Here is a 22,182-nt window from a genome sequence, read left to right as displayed (position 1 = left end):
TAGACTCGGCTCTGCTCACAGTCAGGGGCGGGACTGCAAGAGGAGCCGAGACTAGCCAAAGTGCATTTGGCTTTCTGTATGTCAGCGGCGCTCGCTCCTCTCGCAATCAGTGGAGGTGGACGGGACTGCAAGAGGAGCCGAGTAAAGCCGAGTGTACTTCGGCTTTGTGTATCTCGGCTCCGCTCGCTCGTTCCCTTACAGTCAGTGGGGATCGGCATATAACACGCACACCCACGATTTTCCCCGGATTTTAAGGTTAAAAAGTGTGTGTTATACGTCGATAAATAGGGTATATATATATATATATATATATATATATATATATATATATATATATATATACTAGTTAGCAATTCGTACTTTGCAAAGTCATTTGTTAATTGAATCCATCAACACACACAATGACAAAATCTCTTCTCCTCTGCTCAAATACAATACAACACCCTTCTCACTCAGTTCTCAGGAATGCACTTTGCCAGTAATCCAACCTCCAGCACAAAATGAATCAGCTGATTGAACTGTAAGATTTTCTCCAAGTTTACCTTTTGTTTCATTAGACCTTTAACAAATTATGTCAAATTAATTTGTTATTTTCGCTATAATTTCTTTCGTATTAGTTGAAATTTGTTATTCTTTATTTTTTTTAATTGAAAAATCTGGCCGCATTTCGATTTGTTACAAAACTGATTGCACATGTCTAACATACACGTGCTATAAAATCGCACTGAAAAACACATGATTATGTAGCAGAACTTTTGTGAACCTGGTTTTAGTTGAAGGTAACCTGTGGCGGTGCATTTTTTAGTTGTATACTGGGTCTTATTTGTCCGGGTCTGTGACAGGTCCACTTTAAAGTTTAGTTATACCAGTGCGCTACAGTAATGTAACTATCCTGATGCATAACAATAACTTTCTTTCCATTGGGTAAAAAGTCACAGTTCAAGTACAAAACTGCTGCTTATGTAGCTCCAAGTACCAAGCACTGAGATGCATTAGCTGCAGTTCCTCTACAACCTCCATAAGTTATCCATTTTGTGGGGTGGAAATTTAGGGCTGAAGCACTACCAACCACTGGAGAACAAAGCACATATAATAGTATTATTTAGCAACCCAACAAGTCTAGCTAATGTGTCTTGGACCCCTGAATACAAGTATGTTTATTCACATGCTGAGAAAGTTGTGTCATTAACAGAGTGCCTTTTTTAGGTGTGAAACAAAATGTCGCAATGGAACATATGGTGAAAACTGTGCCTTTGTTTGCACTGACTGCTTCAATGGAGAATGTCATTTTGAGACTGGAAAGTGCCTTTGCAGTGCTGGATCTCATGGGACATTGTAAGTATCACTTATGTACTTTTAACATTTACTTACAGCTGATAAGTTGGTATTACAGTCATGTAGTTGATTTCAGTGGGGTGGATGCATACAAGCAGCTTGTACACCTTTTGCTTTTTCCTTTTTAAATATTTTTATTGAGTATTACAACAAGGTACAAGTAAATTCGTACATTAGTAACATCAGTAACATATGTAGTAATACAATAAGAATAAGAGCTTGTACACTATTTAATAAAATACAAGTGGACAGCCTGAATGAATGTTTTAATTCACTGTGGTGCTCAGTTGTGGAGGCCATTTGCTGCTAAAAATCAAAGCCAATACTTTACTGTTTAAAATTTATATTGTTTTTATAAAAGGCAACCTTCAAGAAATGAACATTAAATTATGGCATGTCCTCATCCTTAAAGCGGCATTCCACCCAAAAGTGGAACTTCCACTTATCTGATTCCTCTCCCCCCCCCCTCCAGTGCCACATTTGCCACCTTTTAGGGCAAGGGGGAGTGAGTACCTGTTTTTGGCAGGTACCTTGTCCCCACCTCCGGACCTCGTCGCAGTGAGGTATGTCAGAAATTCGGCTCCCTCCTCCTCCCTTCTGCTGGGCCTGTAAGAGAGAGCAGTACGCTTTGCGCATGATACTAAATATAATAAAGTACATAATGATCCTGCACAAAAAATGTGTATAATAAACAAGTATGAATCTTATAATAATGAGTGATTATAGAGGCAAAACGGAATATGTCACTGGTAATAGTCCTAAATAATAGGGAAAATATGCACCATTTCATAGATCTAGATATAAGAAGTCTCTTAAGATGATAAACCAAAAAAGTACTAAAAACTGGTTCCCACAAACAAAAGAGAATAATCAGCAAGATCCAAATCTGGGCTCTTAGAACTCTCACCTCCTCTCCTTTGTCATAATCGCATCTGACTTAGAGAACTCTCCTGCTTGTCTTATTCTCCACCACCAGGGGGTCTTCCACTCTTTTACTTCTATAACTCAGTGATGTGGGCACATGTATTAAACCACCAGGGGGCCATCCATCCCTGCAGCAAATGTACTGGGCGCCTGGTCACCACCTCCACAGTGTTATACCTCTCATTCAGAGAGAAAAAGGGGGAAAGAAGCCTCCAATGGTGTAGTATTTTAAAATAAAGTAGCTCAATGTATTAATTAAAATGAATAAGACTCTCACATTGAATATATAAAAACACAGCTCTAAAGAAAAATGCCCGTCTGGCGTCTTCCGCCAGTCTTAAGTCACTTCCGGTATCACGTTCGCTCCAGGCCACTCCCTATGCGTTACGTCAATCATGTGACTTCCCTATTCACGTGACTTCCCGGGTCCCTCCTGCATGTGCAATAGGGACTCGGTTCCCTTACTAGCAATGGCGGTGGCAGGGGTGCCGACATTGCTTGATTCCAGGACAGGTAAATGTTCTGCCATTAAAAGTCAGCAGCTGCAGTATGTGTAGCTGCTAACTTTTAATCTTTGGAGGGGGGGGGGGGTGTGGGGGAGCGGAACACCGCTTCAAAGTAGAAGTTTACTCTAAAACTAAAATCTCAAAATCTACTACTGACAATGGAAGCCCCATAGGTACTCTGTAGGTGATGTCACTTTCTAGGCATTTCCATGATGTTATCGGTTCTCTCCTGCACAGAGCTTCCGCCAATGGAGATTGTACTGGATCGGCTTAAGAAAAGGTATGTATAGTGATTTTAGTTTTAGGGTGAACTTCCACTTTAATATCTGCTCTCAGTTGGGTATTGAATGGATTTGCATCAGTATATGTAGAATATTTCATGTCAGGAAGAAGGTTGTTGAGGCAGGGAAAAAAGTGTAGGGCCAGCAGACTGTGTTTGAGGGAATGGAGAAAAGATGGGAGTGAGTATTGCTATTCCTAATTTCCTGAGAAGCAGTCCATGGGTTGTGATTCATATGTTGGTTAACAGTGCCATTTCCAGTTGTGGTGTGCAAATGTTATCTAACAACAAGCTTTGTGTAGTTTTCTCTGAGAATGCTGGTTAACCTTTAAATAATCATTATGCCATTCAATCTTGTATGTGTTGCCCTCTTTTTTAGGGGGTGCTATAAGAAACGTCCCTCGCCAAGCAGGATACTGCATTATACTCCTTGGTAAATAAGAGAAGCAGGACCTTTGCTAAGTGGAAGAGCAGCTTTAATAACAGATGGGGATTCCATTCCTGGGAAATTAATCAGTAATCTAAACAAAGTAATTGGCATCAGAAGAACTTAAAAAAACCTGCATATAACAATAACTATAAGCATAAACACTATATTGTCAAAAGTATTGGGACACCTGCCTTTTCCCGCAAAATTAACTTTAATGGCATCTCAGTCTTAGTCCGTAGGTTTCAATATTGACAAGGATGAGCAAGTTTGAGGTGGAGGAACTTGACTGGCCTGCACAAAGTCCTGACCTCAACCCGATAGAATACCTTTGGGATGAATTAGAGCAGAGACTGCGAGCCAGGCCTTCTTCTCCAACATCAGTGCCTGACCTCACAAATGCTCTTCTGGAAGAATGATTAAACATTCCCATAGACACACTCCTTAACCTTGTGGACGGCCTTGCCCGAAGAGTTGAAGCTGTAATAGCTGAAAAGGGTGGGCCAACTCAATATTGAACCCTACGGACTAAGACTGGAACGCCATTAAAGCTCATATGCGTGTAAAGGCAGGTGTCCCAATACGTTTGACAATATAGTGTAGATGCACACCAGTATAGAAATAATACAAGCTTTATATAAGAAAAGATTAATAACAGCACATAATAAAAAATACATATCCAATATACAAACAGGTATTATTAGCAAAGAGCCCGACGGGAGTCCTGGTGGAATTGTGCACAAATCCCCAGTATATATATGTATTAATAGAGATACCTCCAGCAAAGCCTAGTTGCACAGGCCCCTGAGGATGATGTGGCATCTGTCTTTGTGTTAGGGGTCTGAATACATGATCAGTAGTCACAGGAGTATTCTCCAACTGTTGTCCAGTCGACCAGACTGGAATAAATTTCTCAGAGGCAGGAACTGTGGTATGACACTGGAACTCAGAGTCAGCCTATCTACTTTGTGCTTTGGTCCCTCCTAGCAGTTTATAATAGACTTTTCTAATCCAGGATTTAGCAGCATGGACAGGACATGTAGCTGAAACTTTCTTTCTCTTTTCACTTCTTTTTTGTTTTCAAAGGAGTTTATTGGAAGATAACAAACAAAATATAGCATACACTGTGGTGAAGCATAAATAGTTATACAAAGCAAAAGATGCAAATTATATAGCACATATCGTATATGTTAAACAATGAATGAACATCGCTGATAGGTAAAATAGTGATACGACTAAAACAACATGGATAACCTGAGAAGCAACTTTTGAGACAAGTAATACCACATGAGTCCAAGTGAGAAGAATATTGGTGAAAAATCAGAAAAGACAAAAGAAAGGAATATAAGGAAAAGAAGAGAGGGTGACAGAATAGCAGAGCAAAACGAAGGAGAGACTAGCACAGTTAATAGAGAAGTCTAAAGGTAGACCAGGGTTTCCATTTAGCATCATATAAAGGGATAGAGTCATACAAAGTGTGGTGAATTTTTTCAATATGCATCATGAGGTCTATACGGGAGATAATCTGGGAAAATGACAGAGAGGGAGATTTCCAATTAAGTGCTATAGACCATAACATGGCCAGGCAGATCGAGTGGATCAAACATCTTAAGTGTTTAGGGACATCTGGTGGAGCAACAAACAATAAGGCATGAGATACATCCAAGTCTATGGTATAACCAGCTACTTTATTGATCATATCAAAAAGCAAACCCCAGAACGGTTGAATACGGGCACAGTCCCAAAAAATGTGTTGAAATGAACCCGGACAGGGGCAACCCCTAAAACAGGTGGGGGAGGCCTGGGGAAACATGCGATGTAACCTTTGGGGCGTATAATACCATCTGGTGAGCAACTTAATAGCAGTTTCTCTAAGGGAGAGAGATTTAGAGCATTGGCGCATGTTCCTCCAGGCTCGGTCCCAATCCAGGGTGTCCTGATCCAATACAAATTCACTTTCCCATTTGGCTCGGTATGGTAACTCTACAGTCTCAACCATAGAGGACAGGGACATGTAGAGATCAGAGATAAGGCCCTTCTGTCTAGGAGCCGTGAGGCAAATATTCTCAAAGGAAAACCCTTGGGGACGGGAGTAGGGGCCAGGGTAATGTTGTGAGAAAAAATGGCGTATCTGCAGATAATGAAAGAATTCTGAATTCGGGATGGGATGAAGGGATTGTATTTCCTGAAATGAGGCAAAACGGGCACCCACCAGGAAATCCTTCAATGTGAGCAGGCCAAATTCAATCCAGATACGGAATGCGTCACTAGAATTATGAGCCGATATGAATCTAGGGTCACCTAAAAAAGAGACCCCAACCGGAGACCGGGGTGCTAAGCCGTATTTACTACCATACAAATGCCAGAGGCGCGTGGCATCCAAAACACAAAGGTTTTTATGGATGTAAGGGCAATGCGGTATATATGGGGACCACATGACATTCGATAGAAGCAAGGGACGTATGGATTCCTGTTCAAACTGTACCCACGGTACCCTGGAGTTCCTGATTGACCATTGGGCCTGCTGGGAGAATCTGCTCGCCAAGTAATAAAGCCAAATTTGTGGGACACCCAGTCCGCCCCTGGAGGCAGAGCGGTAAAGGACCGTTCTCCCAAATCTGGGGGGCTTATCCTGCCAAATAAATCTATTAAGAATTGATTGAATGCGGTCTATATAGGATTTTGAGATCCTAATTGGAAGGGACCGAAAAGCATATAGTAAACGGGGGAGTATAACCATCTTAACAGCTGTTATGCGCCCTAGGAAGGAGATGTGAAGGCTAGACCAAGACTTCAAGGTAGACCTAATTTTAGTGAGCAACTGAGGATAATTAGAGGAGAAGAGGAGTTTATAATCACTAGAGAGGGCTATACCTAAGTAAGAGAGGTGGGAGGGGGGCCAACGAAAGGAAAATGTCTGTTTGAGGTGAGACAGTTCCCGTGGGGGGATACCTATGGGAAGGGCTTCAGATTTGGATATATTGATGGACAATCCCGAAACAGTAGCAAATTTCGACAAGGACTCAAACAGATTGGGAAGGGATACTAAAGGGTTAGTCAGAAACATCAGGACGTCGTCTGCATACATACAGAATTTGCTAGTCATGGCTCCAGTCGAATATCCCGAGATATCTGGGTTGTTCAAAATGGCTATAGCTAGGGGTTCGAGAGCCAGGGCGAACAGAAGGGGGGATAAAGGGCACCCCTGCCTAGATCCCCTACCCACCTCAAAGAAGGCTGAGCAGCAGCCCGGAATTTTTATCCTAGTTTTGGGGTCTTTGTACAGGGAGTGGAAAGAGTGCAAAAACCCGCCGTGGAAGCCTAACCTCTGCAACACCCTAGTAAGGTAAGACCAAGAGACACTGTCGAAGGCCTTCTGGATATCCAAACTGAGAAGCAGAAGGCTACGAGAGTGTATATTAGCATCCTGAATTATGTTAGTGGCCAATCTAATATTATCTGTAATTAACCTGTGGGGGATAAAACCAGATTGGAATGGGGAGATAAGGCGGGGAATTTGAAGGGCCAGTCTATCTGCAAGGATCCTACTAAATATTTTTAAATCATTATTCATGACCGAAATTGGTCTATAATTTTGGGGAAGCGTATGATTTTTATGTGGTTTGGGGATCATGGACATCGTGGCAAGTAACATTTCCTCCGGGAAGCTACCACCCTTCATTACCCAGTTAAAGAAGTAGGCAAGCCTGGGGGCCAGAACCGTGGCAAATTTCTTATAGTAGACAGATGCAAAGCCGTCCGGGCCCGGAGCAGAACCCCTTTTTAGAGATTTGATTACATTCAAGACCTCCACCGTCGTGATAGGGGCATTTAGACTCGATAATTGTGACTCAGACAGGGACGGCAGAGGCACTTCATCTAGCCATGAATCAATCTCCGAGGTCCTAACCGTCGGGTCCGGTGCCAACAGGGTGGCGTAAAATTTTTCAAAGATCGCTAAAACCTCCTTTGGGTGTGAAGTGAGATGACCGTCCCTGGATGTCAGTTTGTAAACGTGTGTAGGTCTTTGGGAATGTTGCAGCTTACGTGCGAATCTTGAGGAAGCCGCACTCTCAGATAGGATATGTTTCGCTTTCGCAAATCTAAGAGCTTTTTCGGTATTGTTAGTCAAAAGAGAGTCCAATTCCAAACGCTTACGGTCAATCTCTTGTCTAGTGGAATCTAAGTGTAAGGTGGAGGAGTTCTTATATAGGCTATCCAGTTCCTGTGTCAAGGTTAGAATTCTACCATTTAACAATTTTTTGCGGGCCACAGAAATCGCAATCAGCTTACCCCTCATAACAGCCTTATGCGCTACCCAAACTGTGGAGGGGGACATCTCTGGTAAGTCATTAAGTGAAAAGTAGTCCTCAATCGCCTCCGTCACAGTTGAAACTATATCAGATTCCGTCAAAAGGGACTCATTAAGTCGCCAAGTGTGAGATGTGGGGGATAATCTAATGAAAGTCGTGGTGAAGGCAGTAGCGTGGTGATCCGACCAGGCACAGGGATAGATGCAGCTCCGAGTAGAGTTGGCCAGAATAACAGGGGAGGCAAAAATATAATCCAACCGGGCTGAGCTATTATGTGGGTGGGAGTAGAATGTAAACTCCCGGACCCCCACATTATGCGCACGCCATGTATCAACCAGTTGATATTCTAACAAACCGTGAGTAAGTGATTTGGGGAAGGCCCTAGAGAGGGGAGTGTGAGAAGAGCGGTCCAAGTTTGGATTAGCAACCAGGTTAAGATCCCCTCCAACAATCAGGTGTGATGAGTGAAACGAGGCTAGCTTATCAAAAAAGGATTTAAAAAAGGCAGCCGGGGCATCATTGGGGGCATAAACACTTGCGATAGTCAGTTCCCTGTTATGTATCAAACCTTTGATAATAACATATCTACTATCAACATCCTTGTAGATACGTTTCACCTCCATAGGAAAGGAGGAATGCAGGAAGATGGCTGCGCCCCTAGACTTAGAATGGTGCAAAGAGTAGAACGCTTGCGGGAAGTCCCTATGAAAGAATTTAGGGTGGGAGTTATGGGAGAAATGGGTTTCCTGAAGGAGGAGGACTTTAACATTTACTCCCTTGTAAAAATCAAACGCCTTGCGTCTCTTGATGGGGGAGTTAAACCCCTTAACATTATGTGACATACACGTAATTGACATGACTAAAAATGTGGGGGATATGCACATGAAAAGCCCCAACCATCCTCAAATAGTCGGGGAATGCAGAGTAGGGGGGACCAATCTGAGGGGGGTCAGATACGGGCACAGCCATCAACCCGAAACTGAATACATATTCATACATTAAAGCCATATTAAGCACAAAAAAAAATTTACAGCGATAAATATAACACAATATAGATAGAGCATGTAGAAAAAGTGCTAAGCCAAACAGAGTAGAAGAGGAGGATGAGGGAAAAAAGAGGGAAAAAAGAAGATATAGAGAAGGCATAAAGAGCAGGGGGAAAAATCTTCCCAGAAAACCAGTACTCCGGAGCATCAACCAAGTCCAGAGCACATAGAGTCCAAGTACAGGAACATTTAACCAGGGGGTCAGGTTGGCAGGGGGACCGATGACCTTTAAAAAAACGAGCATCGGGGCCCAAGTCCCACTAGGAGACTTACAACCGGAGAAACAAAAGAAAACCCAAAGGTAACCACGAGACACCAAGGTCTCAGTCCCAGCGTGAGTCTGCAAAATGAAGTAGGTAAAACAAAAATGTATAAGAAAACTGCTGGGGGGGAGAAGCATGTCACTGCACCAAGCGACAGTAGCAACCTGCCGCTGTTCCGGGAGAACAAGAAAAAAAAAAAAAAAAAAAAAAAAATTAGGAGGGCATGTCTGCAACTGTTGCCAGCAAAAAAGTGTAGACAAGAGGGTGTGTAGAAGATAAGTGGGTCTCAACGAGGGCTTCTGCCGCCCAGTTCTCCAGCTCCATAACGAATCCGCCGTCCACCTCTCCGTGATGGTGGTGTTTGCCAGATGGGGGCCGGTCTAGGTGTCAGCGGGGGTCTACGAACTTCCATGGCTTCCAGAAGTCCCAGTTTGACTAGGAGGTCTTGTCCTTCATGAGGCGTAGACACCGAATAAGTGCTGCCATTATGTGGAACGATCAGCCTGAACGGGAAGCCCCACCTGTATCGAATCCGCGCGGATTGTAAGGCAGAAGTGACCTCTCTCAGTGAACGACGCCTTTCCAGGGTGGCGGGAGAAACATCTGGGAAGATTTGGATTTGGACATCATCCAAAAGAATGCGCGGTTGGTTCCTTGCTGCACGAAGAATTTCCTCCTTTACTAGGAAATCTTTGAGACATAGAATGATATCCCTTGGTGGTTTGTCGGCCGGTGGCTTCGGACGAAGGGCTCGGTGAATACGATCGCATTTAAATGCGACGGCTTCGTGTTCGGGTAGAAGCGATTTAAACAAGCGGATAACCGTCGGGACCAAGTCCACTTCTGTTTCCGGGATTCCCCGCAGACGAAGGTTGTTACGTCTGTTTCTATTGTCTAAGTCCTCGAGTTGCATTTGAATGGTAGTGAATGCAGAGGACAGATTGTCATGTTCCCTGCTCAATTCGTTGTGGGCTAAAGCAAGTTCGTCGTGCTTACTCTCAAGTTTCTCGGTTCTGGAGCCCAAAGCGGCAATCTCCTGCGATAGCACGTGGGACGTCTTGTGCAGCTCCGACTGAAATTTAGCCGCCATTTTATCGTACATGGCCTCGAGGCTGGCATCCAGATAGGCTTTAGAGAGGGAATTAGACTCACCGAGTCCGGTCAGCGGAGGGAAAGGGTCCGGGGAAGCCCTAGGCGTGGAGGACGGAGAGGTGGAGAGGCCGCCCTGGCCGGCGCCATCTTGAGACATCGCACCACTGTCCCTTGTCCGGAGAAGATAGTGGGTTAAAGTATGTTGGCTCGATTTACGGGCTTTCTTCTTTCTGGCAGACATGCACCGGGTTGAGGGGACCTGGGGGGTAGCAAAATCAAAGCCAGAAGGGTGATATATAGCCCCCAGGGCGCTAATAAACTCCCGGTCCGTGCGGAGCTCTCACACTAGGCTGCCATCTCGCTCAGCGCCGCGCATGCGCCCCCTCTCTTTTCACTTCTACCTTCTAGGGTTTCAAAGCCAACCACCACGGGCAGGAAATGCATACATAATATTTTTATAGGCATTTACAAATTCTGACAGTAGAGGGCAGCAGATACCTACACGCGGCTGCTTTCTTACAAGCTTATACTGTTTGACAGCAATAAAGATATGAAACAGCAATTTTTGTTTATATAGTGTCAGGTTATCATCTGGCAGATGCAAGAGTGCCATCTATAGGTTTTTCTGCAAAACTACGATGAAAAGTTTATGGAAGAGCCTATAGCCCCTGGACAAGAGGGGGGGGGGGGTATTTGTGAGTGGGGCCAACAAATGTGTAATGTGGTGCCTTGAAAACAAGTTTTGGGGTAGGAGGGAAATTCACATAGGTAAGTACTAAGTATGAATAGGATTTAAGTTTGCAGCTGTGTTGACATGTTTGACGTTTTTTGAACAGGCAAACTAAGTTCACCTGCATGGCAAACTGACAGCTGCTGCAGTTTGAAGTCAATCATTTAGTGCTGGTAACACTCCCTCGGACCCCGACATGCACCAGCCAAGGGATGTGGAGAAGAGGCCCTTGCCTCATTAACGTGGACAGGGTGCTTTAGCAGGGGGAGCATAAGCGCTAGCATTGATCAGGAGTAAGGGGGTGCACACTCACTACCCTATCTTTGAAGGACAGCCAAGCCGCAAACGAGGATGTGGGTCTGGTATAAAGTTTGGGGCAAACGCCACACGTTTTCTTTTTTGTTTGCTTTTTTTTGTGCCCCCTACATTCTATACAGAGCCCACAGTATGGTGGTTGAGGGGAAATTCCCAAATTGACTTTGAAAAGGCCAGACAAAAAAATTACAAGATTCAGCTCCCATGGACTTCAATTGGGTTTACTGCTATGCTTGGGGTTCACTCAGTACTAAGTAACAATTTGTAAGCAGACTCAGAAGTTAGCATGTTGTCCACGTGATTTTCCACTTTTTATGAACTCAGAAGTGCACTGCCCTGAGCACCTTGGGGTTTATGACTCTGGTCACCTAGGACCAGGAATGTGGACAGGTGCTGTCTGTACTTAGTTTGGAAGCAGTGCAAGAGATACAACAAATGTCTAATGTACAGTGTGTTGTGTTTGCGTGCTCTAAAATTAAATATTTTAAGACACTCTAACATAAAAATATTATGTATTTTTTTATTGAAATATATACTTAAAAAGGAGTTATGCAACTATCGTGACATAAAAATTTGCAGCAATTAACTTTGTATTCTGCAGGTTTTCAGCATTCATGAAGTATATAATGTTTTGGAGTTTTAAGTCAATTTAAGGCCTAAAATGAACATTTTACTATGCAATATGAGGTTATGCTGTGTAGCTTGGATTGTGTTTTTCACAAAACTTGTAAAAGTTTCAGGACCTTATTAAAAAATATTTAAAACTGATGTTTAGCTAAGATTTTTTTTTCATTGTGCCAGCAGCTGGGTCCTGTAGAAATCTTCACTACAAGGGTGTCCCCTACCTTCTTTGAACCCCTGGCACTGCAAGGATTAGCAACTTTGGGTCTCCATGCTGAGCTCTACTAAAGATGATCAGATGGGCACCCACCCCCTCCCGCCCCTCTAGTCCATTGAGAATTCTTCTTGCATGGATTAACAGAAAACAGTAGTAGGATCTCAGATTTTTTTTTTGGGGGGGGGGGGGGCGGTAATCCAATGGCTTTTTAGAAATCTGGTTGCAGGCAGGTTGTAATCAATGAAACTTGTCTTACTGGATGAGAGGGCAGGTCCCCATTGAATCATCTTCAGCTCAGCCCAGACAACTATAACTGTTAACTCCCACAGTGCCAGAGCTTTAGAAAAGGAAAAGGATGAGGACATCCTTGCAGTGAAGAGTTCTCTAAAGCCCCATATACACTATCAGATTTTCTGCTGATTTTTTCCTTCAGATTTACCAAAACCATATAATATGAGGTCAAACCTCAGGAGATTCAATGTGCATGCAATCAGGCAGGCCCTTGCACTACATGGTTTTGGTAAATCTGAAGGAAAAAATCAGCAGAAAATCTGATAGTGTGTATGGGGCTTTAGTTTCGGCTGCCTGCACAACATTGGACATAATTCAATACAGGCATGTAATATGACTGAAAATTTGATTAGCTTTGGCTTTAAACAGAAAATCATATAGTGGGGGTGCAACATTTTTAAACAAACAGCTGCATTTCTGTCCTGTAATCCGATAAAAAAAAAACGATGTCACTTTGGTGCCACCTTCTGCCTGGAAAAAATAGACAATAATAGGCTGTGCAGAAAATTTTCAATTTCCAGTGTCAGATTTCTCTGTCTCCTTGTGCAGGTGTTGGCATTTTGACACAAGTTAAAAGAAATGGCTTTTGAAGCACAGAGCTATAAAACAGGCAGTGCGCCCTTAAAAAGATAGCAACCTAATCTATGCTGCTGACAGCACTTGACAGACCCTTCCAGTGCTCAAAATGACACGTAACGAATTATGAAAATACTTAAATACTTAAACTCTTCACTTACCCAAAAATTACCCCAACCCCAAACAGAGGGGGTCATCGTATAATGTTAATTAGGTATTGAGCTTTAAGTTGTAGAGCTGAAGGAAGTGTTAATAGACTGCAAGTGTGATTACTGCTTTTTATTCTATTAAGAATTACTAGCCCGTTTGCCAATATCAAAAGTGACAGCAGCTGCTGGGTAGAAATAATATTGGTGTAACATGTTGCAAATGGTGAAGTTAGCCTTTAAAATGTCAATACTGAAATGAATATAAGAATATCAATTATCAAAAAGAAAATCACTTTCTTACCCCTCATTTAGAATACTGTGTCCAGTTCTGGTGACCTCACTTACAGAAAGATATTGATAAGGTAGCACAAGTCCAAAGACGGGCAACAAACATTGTAAAAGGTTTTGGCATAAAACATATCAGAAGAGACTTCAGGAACTTAATATATACAGGTCCTTCTCAAAAAATTAGCATATTGTGATAAAGTTCATTATTTTCTGTAATGTACTGATAAACATTAGACTTTCATATATTTTAGATTCATTACACACAACTGAAGTAGTTCAAGCCTTTTCTTGTTTTAATATTGATGATTTTGGCATACAGCTCCTGAAAACCCAAAAATCCTATCTCCAAAAATTAGCATATTTCATCCGACCAATAAAAGAAAAGTGTTTTTAATACAAAAAAAGTCAACCTTCAAATAATTATGTTCAGTTAAGCACTCAATACTTGGTCGGGAATCCTTTTGCAGAAATGACTGCTTCAGTGGCACTGCTAAGGTGTTATGGAGGCCCAGGATGCTTCGATAGCGGCCTTAAGCTCATCCAGAGTGTTGGGTCTTGCGTCTCTCAACTTTCTCTTCCCAATATCCCACAGATTCTGTATGGGGTTCAGGTTAGGAGAGTTGGCAGGCCAATTGAGCACAGTAATACCATGGTCAGTAAACCATTTACCAGTGGTTTTGGCACTGTGAGCAGGTGCCAGGTCGTGCTGAAAAATGAAATCTTCATCTCCATAAAGCTTTTCAGCAGATGGAAGCATGAAGTGCTCCAAAATCTCCTGATAGCTAGCTGCATTGACCCTGCCCTTGATAAAACACAGAGGACCAACACCAGCAGCTGACATGGCACCCCAGACCATCACTGACTGTGGGTACTTGACACTGGACCTCAGGCATTTTGGCATTTCCCTCTCCCCAGTCTTCCTCCAGACTCTGGCACCTTGATTTCCGAATGACATGCAAAATTTGCTTTCATCCGAAAAAAGTACTTTGGACCACTGAGCAACAGTCCAGTGCTGCTTCTCTGTAGCCCAGGTCAGGCTCTTCTGCCGCTGTTTCTGGTTCAAAAGTGGCTTGACCTGGGGAATGCGGCACCTGTAGCCCATTTCCTGCACACGCCTGTTCACGGTGGCTCTGGATGTTTCTACTCCAGACTCAGTCCACTGCTTCCGCAGGTCCTCCAAGGTCTGGAATCGGTCCTTCTCCACAATCTTCTTCAGGGTCCAGTCACCTCTTCTCGTTGTGCAGCGTTTTCTGCCACACTTTTTCCTTCCCACAGACTTCCCACTGAGGTGCCTTGATACAGCACTCTGGGAACAGCCTATTCGTTCAGAAATTTCTTTCTGTGTCTTACCCTCTTGCTTGAGGGTGTCAATGATGGCCTTCTGGACAACAGTCAGGACGGCAGTCTTACCCATGATTGCGGTTTTGAGTAATGAACCAGGCTGGGAGTTTTTAAAAGCCTCAGGAATCTTTTGCAGGTGTTTAGAGTTAATTAGTTGATTCAGATGATTAGGTTAATAGCTTGTTTAGAGAACCTTTTCATGATATGCTAATTTTTTGAGATAGGAATTTTGGGTTTTCATGAGCTGTATAACAAAATAATCAATATTAAAACAAGAAAAGGCTTGAACTACTTCAGTTGTGTGTAATGAATCTAAAATATATGAAAGTCTAATGTTTATCAGTACATTACAGAAAATAATGAACTTTATCACAATATGCTAATTTTTTGAGAAGGACCTGTACAGTCTGGAGGAAAGAAGGGAAAGGGGAGACATGATTAAAACCCCAAAATACACCAAGGGGTGAATAGGGTTCAGGAGGGCAGTATTTTCAATAGGAAGCCAAGATCAAAAACACTGGGACATGACCTCAAACTAGCAGGAGGAAAGTTCAAAACTAATCTTAGAAAGTATTATTTTGTTGAAAGGGTAAAGGGTAGGTGATGCTTGGAATAAACTTACAGCAGAGGTAGTGATTTAGTCAACAGTAAGTAGATTCAAACATGCCTGGGACAAACATAGGTCTATACTCAAGGTCAAAAAAGACAAAAAAAAATCAAAAAAATTGTATAAATTAAAAAAAAAAAAATGGGCAGACTCAATTGACTCAACTGACCACTTGTTTTTTGTTTGTTTTTTTGCTGCCATCACTCTTCAATGTTTCTGTGTTTTTATGTTGATATTTTAACTAAACTAACTCAAAGCTCCTGTATGACAGTCCTAACACATACCAAATCCAAAATTACATAGTTAGGTTGAAAAAAATGCACAAGTCCTTCTAGTTCAACCTATAAAAGGGGAAAAGAAAAAACAAAATATCATACAACCCAATATACACAATCCTATGCCCACAGTTGACCCAGAGGAAGGCAAAAAAACAGCAAAGCACGATGCAATTTCCTCCAGCAGGGGAAAAAAGGATTTCCTGATCCCCTGAGAGGCAATCGGATATTTTGTGGATCAACTTTATCTATAAATCTTAGTACCCAGTTATATTTTGTACATTTAGGAAAGAATCCAGTCCTTTTTTAAAGCAATCTACTGAGCTGGTCAGAACCAGCTCTTGAGGGAGTCTATTCCACATTTTCACAGCTCTTACTGTGAACAAAATATTTACATATTTGGAGATTAAATCTCTTTTCCTCCAGACGTAAAGAGTACCCACTTGTCCTCTGTGATGACCTTAAAGTGAATAACTCAACACCAAGATCACTATATGGACTTCTTATGTATTTATACATGTTGAACACAATCTCCTCCTTTCAAGGGAAAATACATTCAGTTCCTCCAATCTTCCCTGAGCTCCTCCATGCCTCTTATCAGTTTGGTTGCTATTCTCTGCACTTTCTCTAGTTTCCTGATATCCTTTTTGTGAACTGGAGCCCAAAACTCAACTGCGTATTCCAGAGAACGTCTAACTTATGATTTGTGCAGGGGCAAAATTATATCTCTCTTTCTCTGCAGTCCATGCCTCTCTTAATACAAGGACTTTGCTCACTTTGGAAACCGCAGCTTGGCATTGCATGCTATCATTAACTTATGATCTACCAAAACACCCAGATCCTTCTCTACCATTGATTCCCCCAGTTGTACTCCCCCAGTTTCTATTGATATAAAAATAAACAAAAAAACTTTTTTGCTCTCCCTGACTGAGCAAAATCCTCCATTTGTGTATTACACACCACTTCTTCCACTCACAGTGGGTGGGTTTCAGATTTGAGATAGTCTGGCCAATCTGAAAGCAGTGGGCAGGACTAGGTGTGGCCAGGTGTTGATTGACAAGCTTGTGAATCAGCAGTGACAATCTGATGGCCACATCCCCTGTAACATCTTCTCATCCCACTGTAGTCAAAGCAGGCACAGCCTACATGAGAATGCCAACTCTGCTGTGAAATTAGGAACCATTGCAGGAAGCTGCATTAGGCTGACATCACTAGCAGGCTCAACTGGTATTTGTGAGTAGAGCTGGGCTCGATGTTCAATGTAAGTTCGACCTGAACATCGGGTGTTCGTTTGTTCATAGAACAAACAAACATATGGGGTGTTAGCAGGATGTCGATGAGCGCCCCATAATGCACTGCAAGATCGCAGTGCATTGAAGGCTGCTGATTGGCCAAAGCCTGCATTTAACCTGTATTCTTTGGCCAATCACAGAGTGATGTACAGTAAGAGCCATGATTGGCAAAAGCCAGGGTACCTTTGGCCAATCATGGCTCAGGTGCTTAGTCCATGCCCCACACTATATAAGGTTGCTTACATGTTGGCTGTGTATAGTGTTTTTGAATGGAGATAGATTAGGCAGGTTAGTTAGTGGATTGAGCGTGCAGTCAGTGTAAAATATATAATACAGTGCAGTCAGTATAGTGTATATAATACAGTACAGAGTATATTGTGCAGTCAGTGTAGTGTATATAGTGCAGTCATTGTAGTGTATATATTGCAGTCAGTGTAGTGTATATAATGCATTGCAGAGTATATTGTGCAGTCAGTGTAGTGTATATAACGCAGTGCAGAGTATATAGTGTAGTCAGTGTAGTGTATATAATGCAGTGCAGTTACATAGTTACATAGTTAGTAAGGTTGAATAAAGACACCAGTCCATCCAGTTCAACCTGAGTGTCTATAATGGTCCCTATCTCTGTACATTGCACACTCACATCAGTCCCTACCCTCAAGGAGCCCACAATCCAAGGTCCCCATTCATATCCTAGGGCCAATTTTGGACAGAAGCCAATTAGCCTACCCGCATGTCTTTGGAGTGTGGGAGAAAACTGGAGTACCCGGAGGAAACCCACGCAGGCACAGGGAGAACATGCAAACTCCAAGCAGGTAGTGTCCTGGTTGGGATTTGAACCAGTAACCCTTCTTACTGCTAGGTGAGAGTGCTACCCACTACACCACTGCCGCCCAGTTAAAGAGGGCTTCCAGATTACGATAAGTCCCCTACGTGCAGACCCTGACAGCCACCAGCCAGGGTTGTCGGGAAGAGGCCCTTGTCTCCATCAACATGAGTACAAGGTGCTTTGGGGGGCCTCTTCCCGACAACCCTGGCCAACCCTTTTTAAAAAAAAATTTCATCTATATTGCTTATATTGCAGGGAGTCAGCAATACATTACAGCTGTGAGCAAGGTTAAATAATTTTTTTTCCTTTAGAAATGTCATTATTGCTGCGGCATGTTCTATACATTGTACTTTACAGGCAGACTAAGGGGACCCCCCCAGGGAATATTTCATTTTTATTGTTTCACTTTAAGCATCATTAAAATCACTGCTCCTTCAAAAAAAATTGTTTGAAAACCTTTTTTTTTTGCATTGATACATGTTCCCTAGGGCAGTACGAGGTCCCCATACACTTTTTTTATGGCAATAACTTGAATATAAGCCTTTAAAATTAGGACTTTTGATTTTTTATGTTCATATCCCATAGACTTTATTAGGTTTTGCACGTTCACTAGAAATTTTTGCTGGTTTGAGGTGTTCTGGTGCAAACAAAACCAGGGGTGTGTTTGGTCCATCCCTATTTGTGAGACTTTTGGGGGACAGAGGGAAACTGAAAGTGCAGATGCACATTTAATTGCATGATGCAGTACATATTTTTTTAATGGGAGGGAAAAGTCCTAATTTAATTATTACTTTTGGCCCCCTCATCCATTTCAGTAGTAGGGGGTTTCAATAGTATAGGGATCTCCCTAGCAAAGAGCTAACTGACAGCTTTAAAGCGGGAGTCCACAGGGACTCCGCATTTTTTTTTTTTTTTTAAAAGCCAGCAGCTACAAATACTGCAGCTGCTGACTTTTAAAATAGTGACACTTACCTGTCGAGCGCGCCCGCGATGTCGGTACCCGAAGCCGATCGCTAGGTCGTCTGTCGGGTCCTGCCGCCGCCATCTTGGGTATGGGAATCAGGAAATGGAGCCTTTCGGCTTCATTTCCCAGTTCCCTACTGCGCATGCGCGAATTGCGCTGCGCAATAAGGACGCTCCCCGCTGCCTCTGGGAGCTGTGTGTTTCCCAGCAGGCAGCGGGGCACTTGCGGGAAGGGGCGGGCACTTGCGGAAAGGGGCGTAAGTTACGCCCCTTTCCGCAGAGAGCTGTCCCGGAAGTGGGTGCAGTTACCTGGATTATCCAGGTAACTGCACCCCCCTCCCCCTGAAAGGTGCCGATTGTGGCACCGGAGGGGGGGAGGGTTCCGATGAGCGGAAGGTCCACTTTAGGGTGGACCTCCGCTTTAAGCGGTTGTGCAAGGGAACAGATGTTAACGCCCTTTGCCATTACAAATCAAGAATCAATAACTCTAGTAGCACCACCATGTCTTTGTAACCAGCACTTACCAGCCTGTTAAGACTGCTTTAAGAATGTTTATGGAATCAGGCTACATGTCTATTAGCTTCTGACAGTGACTGCTTAAACCGCACAGGATTAAAACTGATAAACATTGTATTAAGTAAATACATCTGTTCAAAGAAAATTAAAATAGGTGCTTTATTGTTTACCACCAACAGATTAAAAGAACTTCTGTTTAGATTGTTTATAATTGCATTGTACAATTTTCTTTCTGTGCCAAAGTATATTAGAAAATCATTCATGTTTAGCGCATGACATGTAGAACAAGGTAATGAACTTAATTTAAATATAAATTACTTGTTCGGAGCTAATCTTAAAGTCTGAAAAGTCTGAAGTGTGTGTATGTATTTGTGTGTTTCCAAGGGAGTTATATAGGCCTGTTTTGCAAATTAAAAAGAGTTGTACGGAACAGATGGATTTAGGATCTGGTTCTATAAGTAGTAACATATGATGGGATATTCAGTGACATTTTTAGATGTACAATGTAGGAACAATACCAAATAAGGTCAAAGGTGGAGGTATCAAAGATATCTTGGAAACACAAACAACTTCAACATACTTCCATGCGTATTTTGATGTGTTTTACTTAAACACAAACAAAATGTATTTTGTTTTTCAAAGGTAATGTTATATCATATGGATTTTAATTTGCTAATTGTTGGCTAGCACATATGGTGGATGTGGTAACTGTAGAAGTCCTGTGAAAGCCATTTAAGTTAGACATCTTTCTGAGGTCAAGGAAGATTTATGTCCCTCATTACACTACAGGACACTTTGGGGGTATTTACAAAGAGCCTGCCAGTAATCCAGCTTTGAAAATGGTCATCTTGCAGTTTCTCAGTTCTACTTCACACATCATTTATTTTCTGCCATATTTGTAATTCTCTGTTGTTTAACTCTACAGTACAGTATGTAGTTGAAACACCATGAAATTGAGTGTCAAAGATAAAAGGTGACATTTTTGGCAAGATATGCAGTGAACGATAAATGGTTTGGTTAGGATACAAATTGGAATGTACAAAGTCTGGCTATCCATGTGAAATTTACAAATCCCTGGCAATTTTGTTAGTGATCAGAGGCTTGTAATAATCATAAGATGTATGCTTAGCTATCATGCCCCAATTTACTCCAGTTTACCCAATACATTTTTCTGTGTCAAGGTGTACTGCATTAGGATACAAATTGGAATGTAAAAAGTCTGGGTATCCGCGTGAAATGTACAAAAACCTGGCAGTCTTGTTAGTTAAAAAAATACTTTTTTTTTTAGTGTATGCTCGGCTATCAAGGTCAGATTCACACACATTTATGCAACATGTTTCCCTGTGCTAAGGTGCACTGTGATTGGATACAGATTGCAATGTACAAAGTCTGGTTATTTAAAGTATCTCACAAAAGTGAGTACACCCATCACATTTTTGTAAATATTTTATTATATTTTTTCATGTGACAACACTGAAGAAATAACACTTTGCTACAATGTAAAGTAGTGAATGTACAGCTTGTATAACAGTGTAAATTTGCTGTCCCCTCAAAATAACTCAACACACAGCCATTAATGTCTAAACCGTTGGCAAAAAACAGTGAGTACACCCTTAAGGGAAAATTTCCAAATTGGGCTCAATTAGCCATTTTTCCTTCTCGTGTCATGCGACTCATTGGTGTTACAAGGTCTCTGGTGTGAATGGGAAGCAGGTGTGTTAAATTTGGTGTTATCACTCTCACTCTCTCATACTGGTGACTGGGAATTCAACATGGCACCTCATGGCAAAGAACTTTCTGAGGATCTGAACAAAAGAGTTAATTGAAGGAACCATCAATGCCAACATGTACTGTGACATACTGAAGCAGAGCATGATCAGTATTCCAACATGATAACGACCCCAAACACACCTCCAAGACGACCACTGCCTTGGTAAAGAAGCTGAAGGTAAAGGTGATGGACTGGCCAAGCATGTCTCCAGACCTTAAACCCTATTGAGCATCTCTAGGGCATCCTCAAACGAAAGGTGGAGGAGCGCAAGATCTCTAACATCCACCAGCTCCATGATGTCATCATGGAGGAGTGAAAGAGAACTCCAGTGACAACCTGTGAAGCTCTGGTGAACTCAATTCCCAAGAGGGTTAAGGCAGTGTTGCAAAATAATGGTGGCCACACAAAAATTGACACTTTGGGCCCAATTTGGAAATTTTCGCTATGGGGTGTACTCACTTTTGTTGCCAGCGGTTTAGATATTAATGGCTGTGTGTTGAGTTATTTTGCTGTACACTCACTACTTTACATTGTAGCAAAGTGTAATTTCTTCAGTGTTGTCACATGAAAAGATATAATAAAATATTTACAAAAATGTGAGGGGTGTACTCACTTTTGTGAGATACTGTGTATGAAATGTTCAAAAAACAGCCATCTATGTTAGTTGGAAGAGGCATATATTATTAATTTAGGCCTCTTGCACACAATACTCCTCTTTGAGCTACTTTTTCAGACGTTTTTTTTTTTATGTATTTTTGTGCATATGTGTTTTGTGAATGCCTGGAAGCTTGTTATCAGATTGACAATATCAATGGACAAATCTGTGTGCGTTTGTGTAAATTACTAACTAAAAATGCAGATTTTTTTTTACTGAAGAATTCAGGGCTCTTGTCTACATGCCTGTGTGCATAGGCACATTACATCTATTGGGCTGTATTTTAGCTCAGTAAAAAAAATAAACTGTACTGAGCATTTTTAAGCTGCGGTGTGCAAGAGACCGCACGCTAGGCAATTACGAGCAGATTCACATACATTTATGGGAAGGATCATTACATTAAAGTAGAATCCCAGGCTAGAACTAAATATGGTTAATACAGCTTCCACCCCCCTGTAAAAGAAAGATTCATATACTTACTGTAATTATTCTCAAAGTGCTCCAGTCTGGTCATGTTATCTCCCCAGCGGCTGGCTTCAGGGAAGAGGAGAGAGTACCAA

At 42.2% G+C, this 22,182-nt stretch overlaps 1 protein-coding gene across 1 annotated transcript in view; it reads left to right on the top strand.

Moving 5' to 3' along the window:
- SCARF2 (scavenger receptor class F member 2) overlaps positions 1-22,182 on the top strand; it is a 319,293-nt gene that overhangs the window by 190,395 nt on the left and 106,716 nt on the right. Inside the window, exon 6 of the mRNA XM_077461426.1 lies at positions 1,207-1,335. Within this exon, the coding sequence (XP_077317552.1) occupies positions 1,207-1,335 (129 nt within the window). The remainder of the gene's footprint in view (positions 1-1,206; positions 1,336-22,182) is intronic.

Source organism: Lithobates pipiens, unplaced genomic scaffold (genome assembly GCF_037356315.1).
Source record: "Lithobates pipiens isolate NorthernLeopardFrog02 unplaced genomic scaffold, aLitPip1_a1.2 Scaffold_3, whole genome shotgun sequence".
Taxonomy (NCBI): Eukaryota; Metazoa; Chordata; class Amphibia; order Anura; family Ranidae; genus Lithobates; species Lithobates pipiens.
The sequence above is the reverse complement of the archived record's forward strand: the minus strand, read 5'-3'. Positions and strand labels throughout refer to the sequence as shown.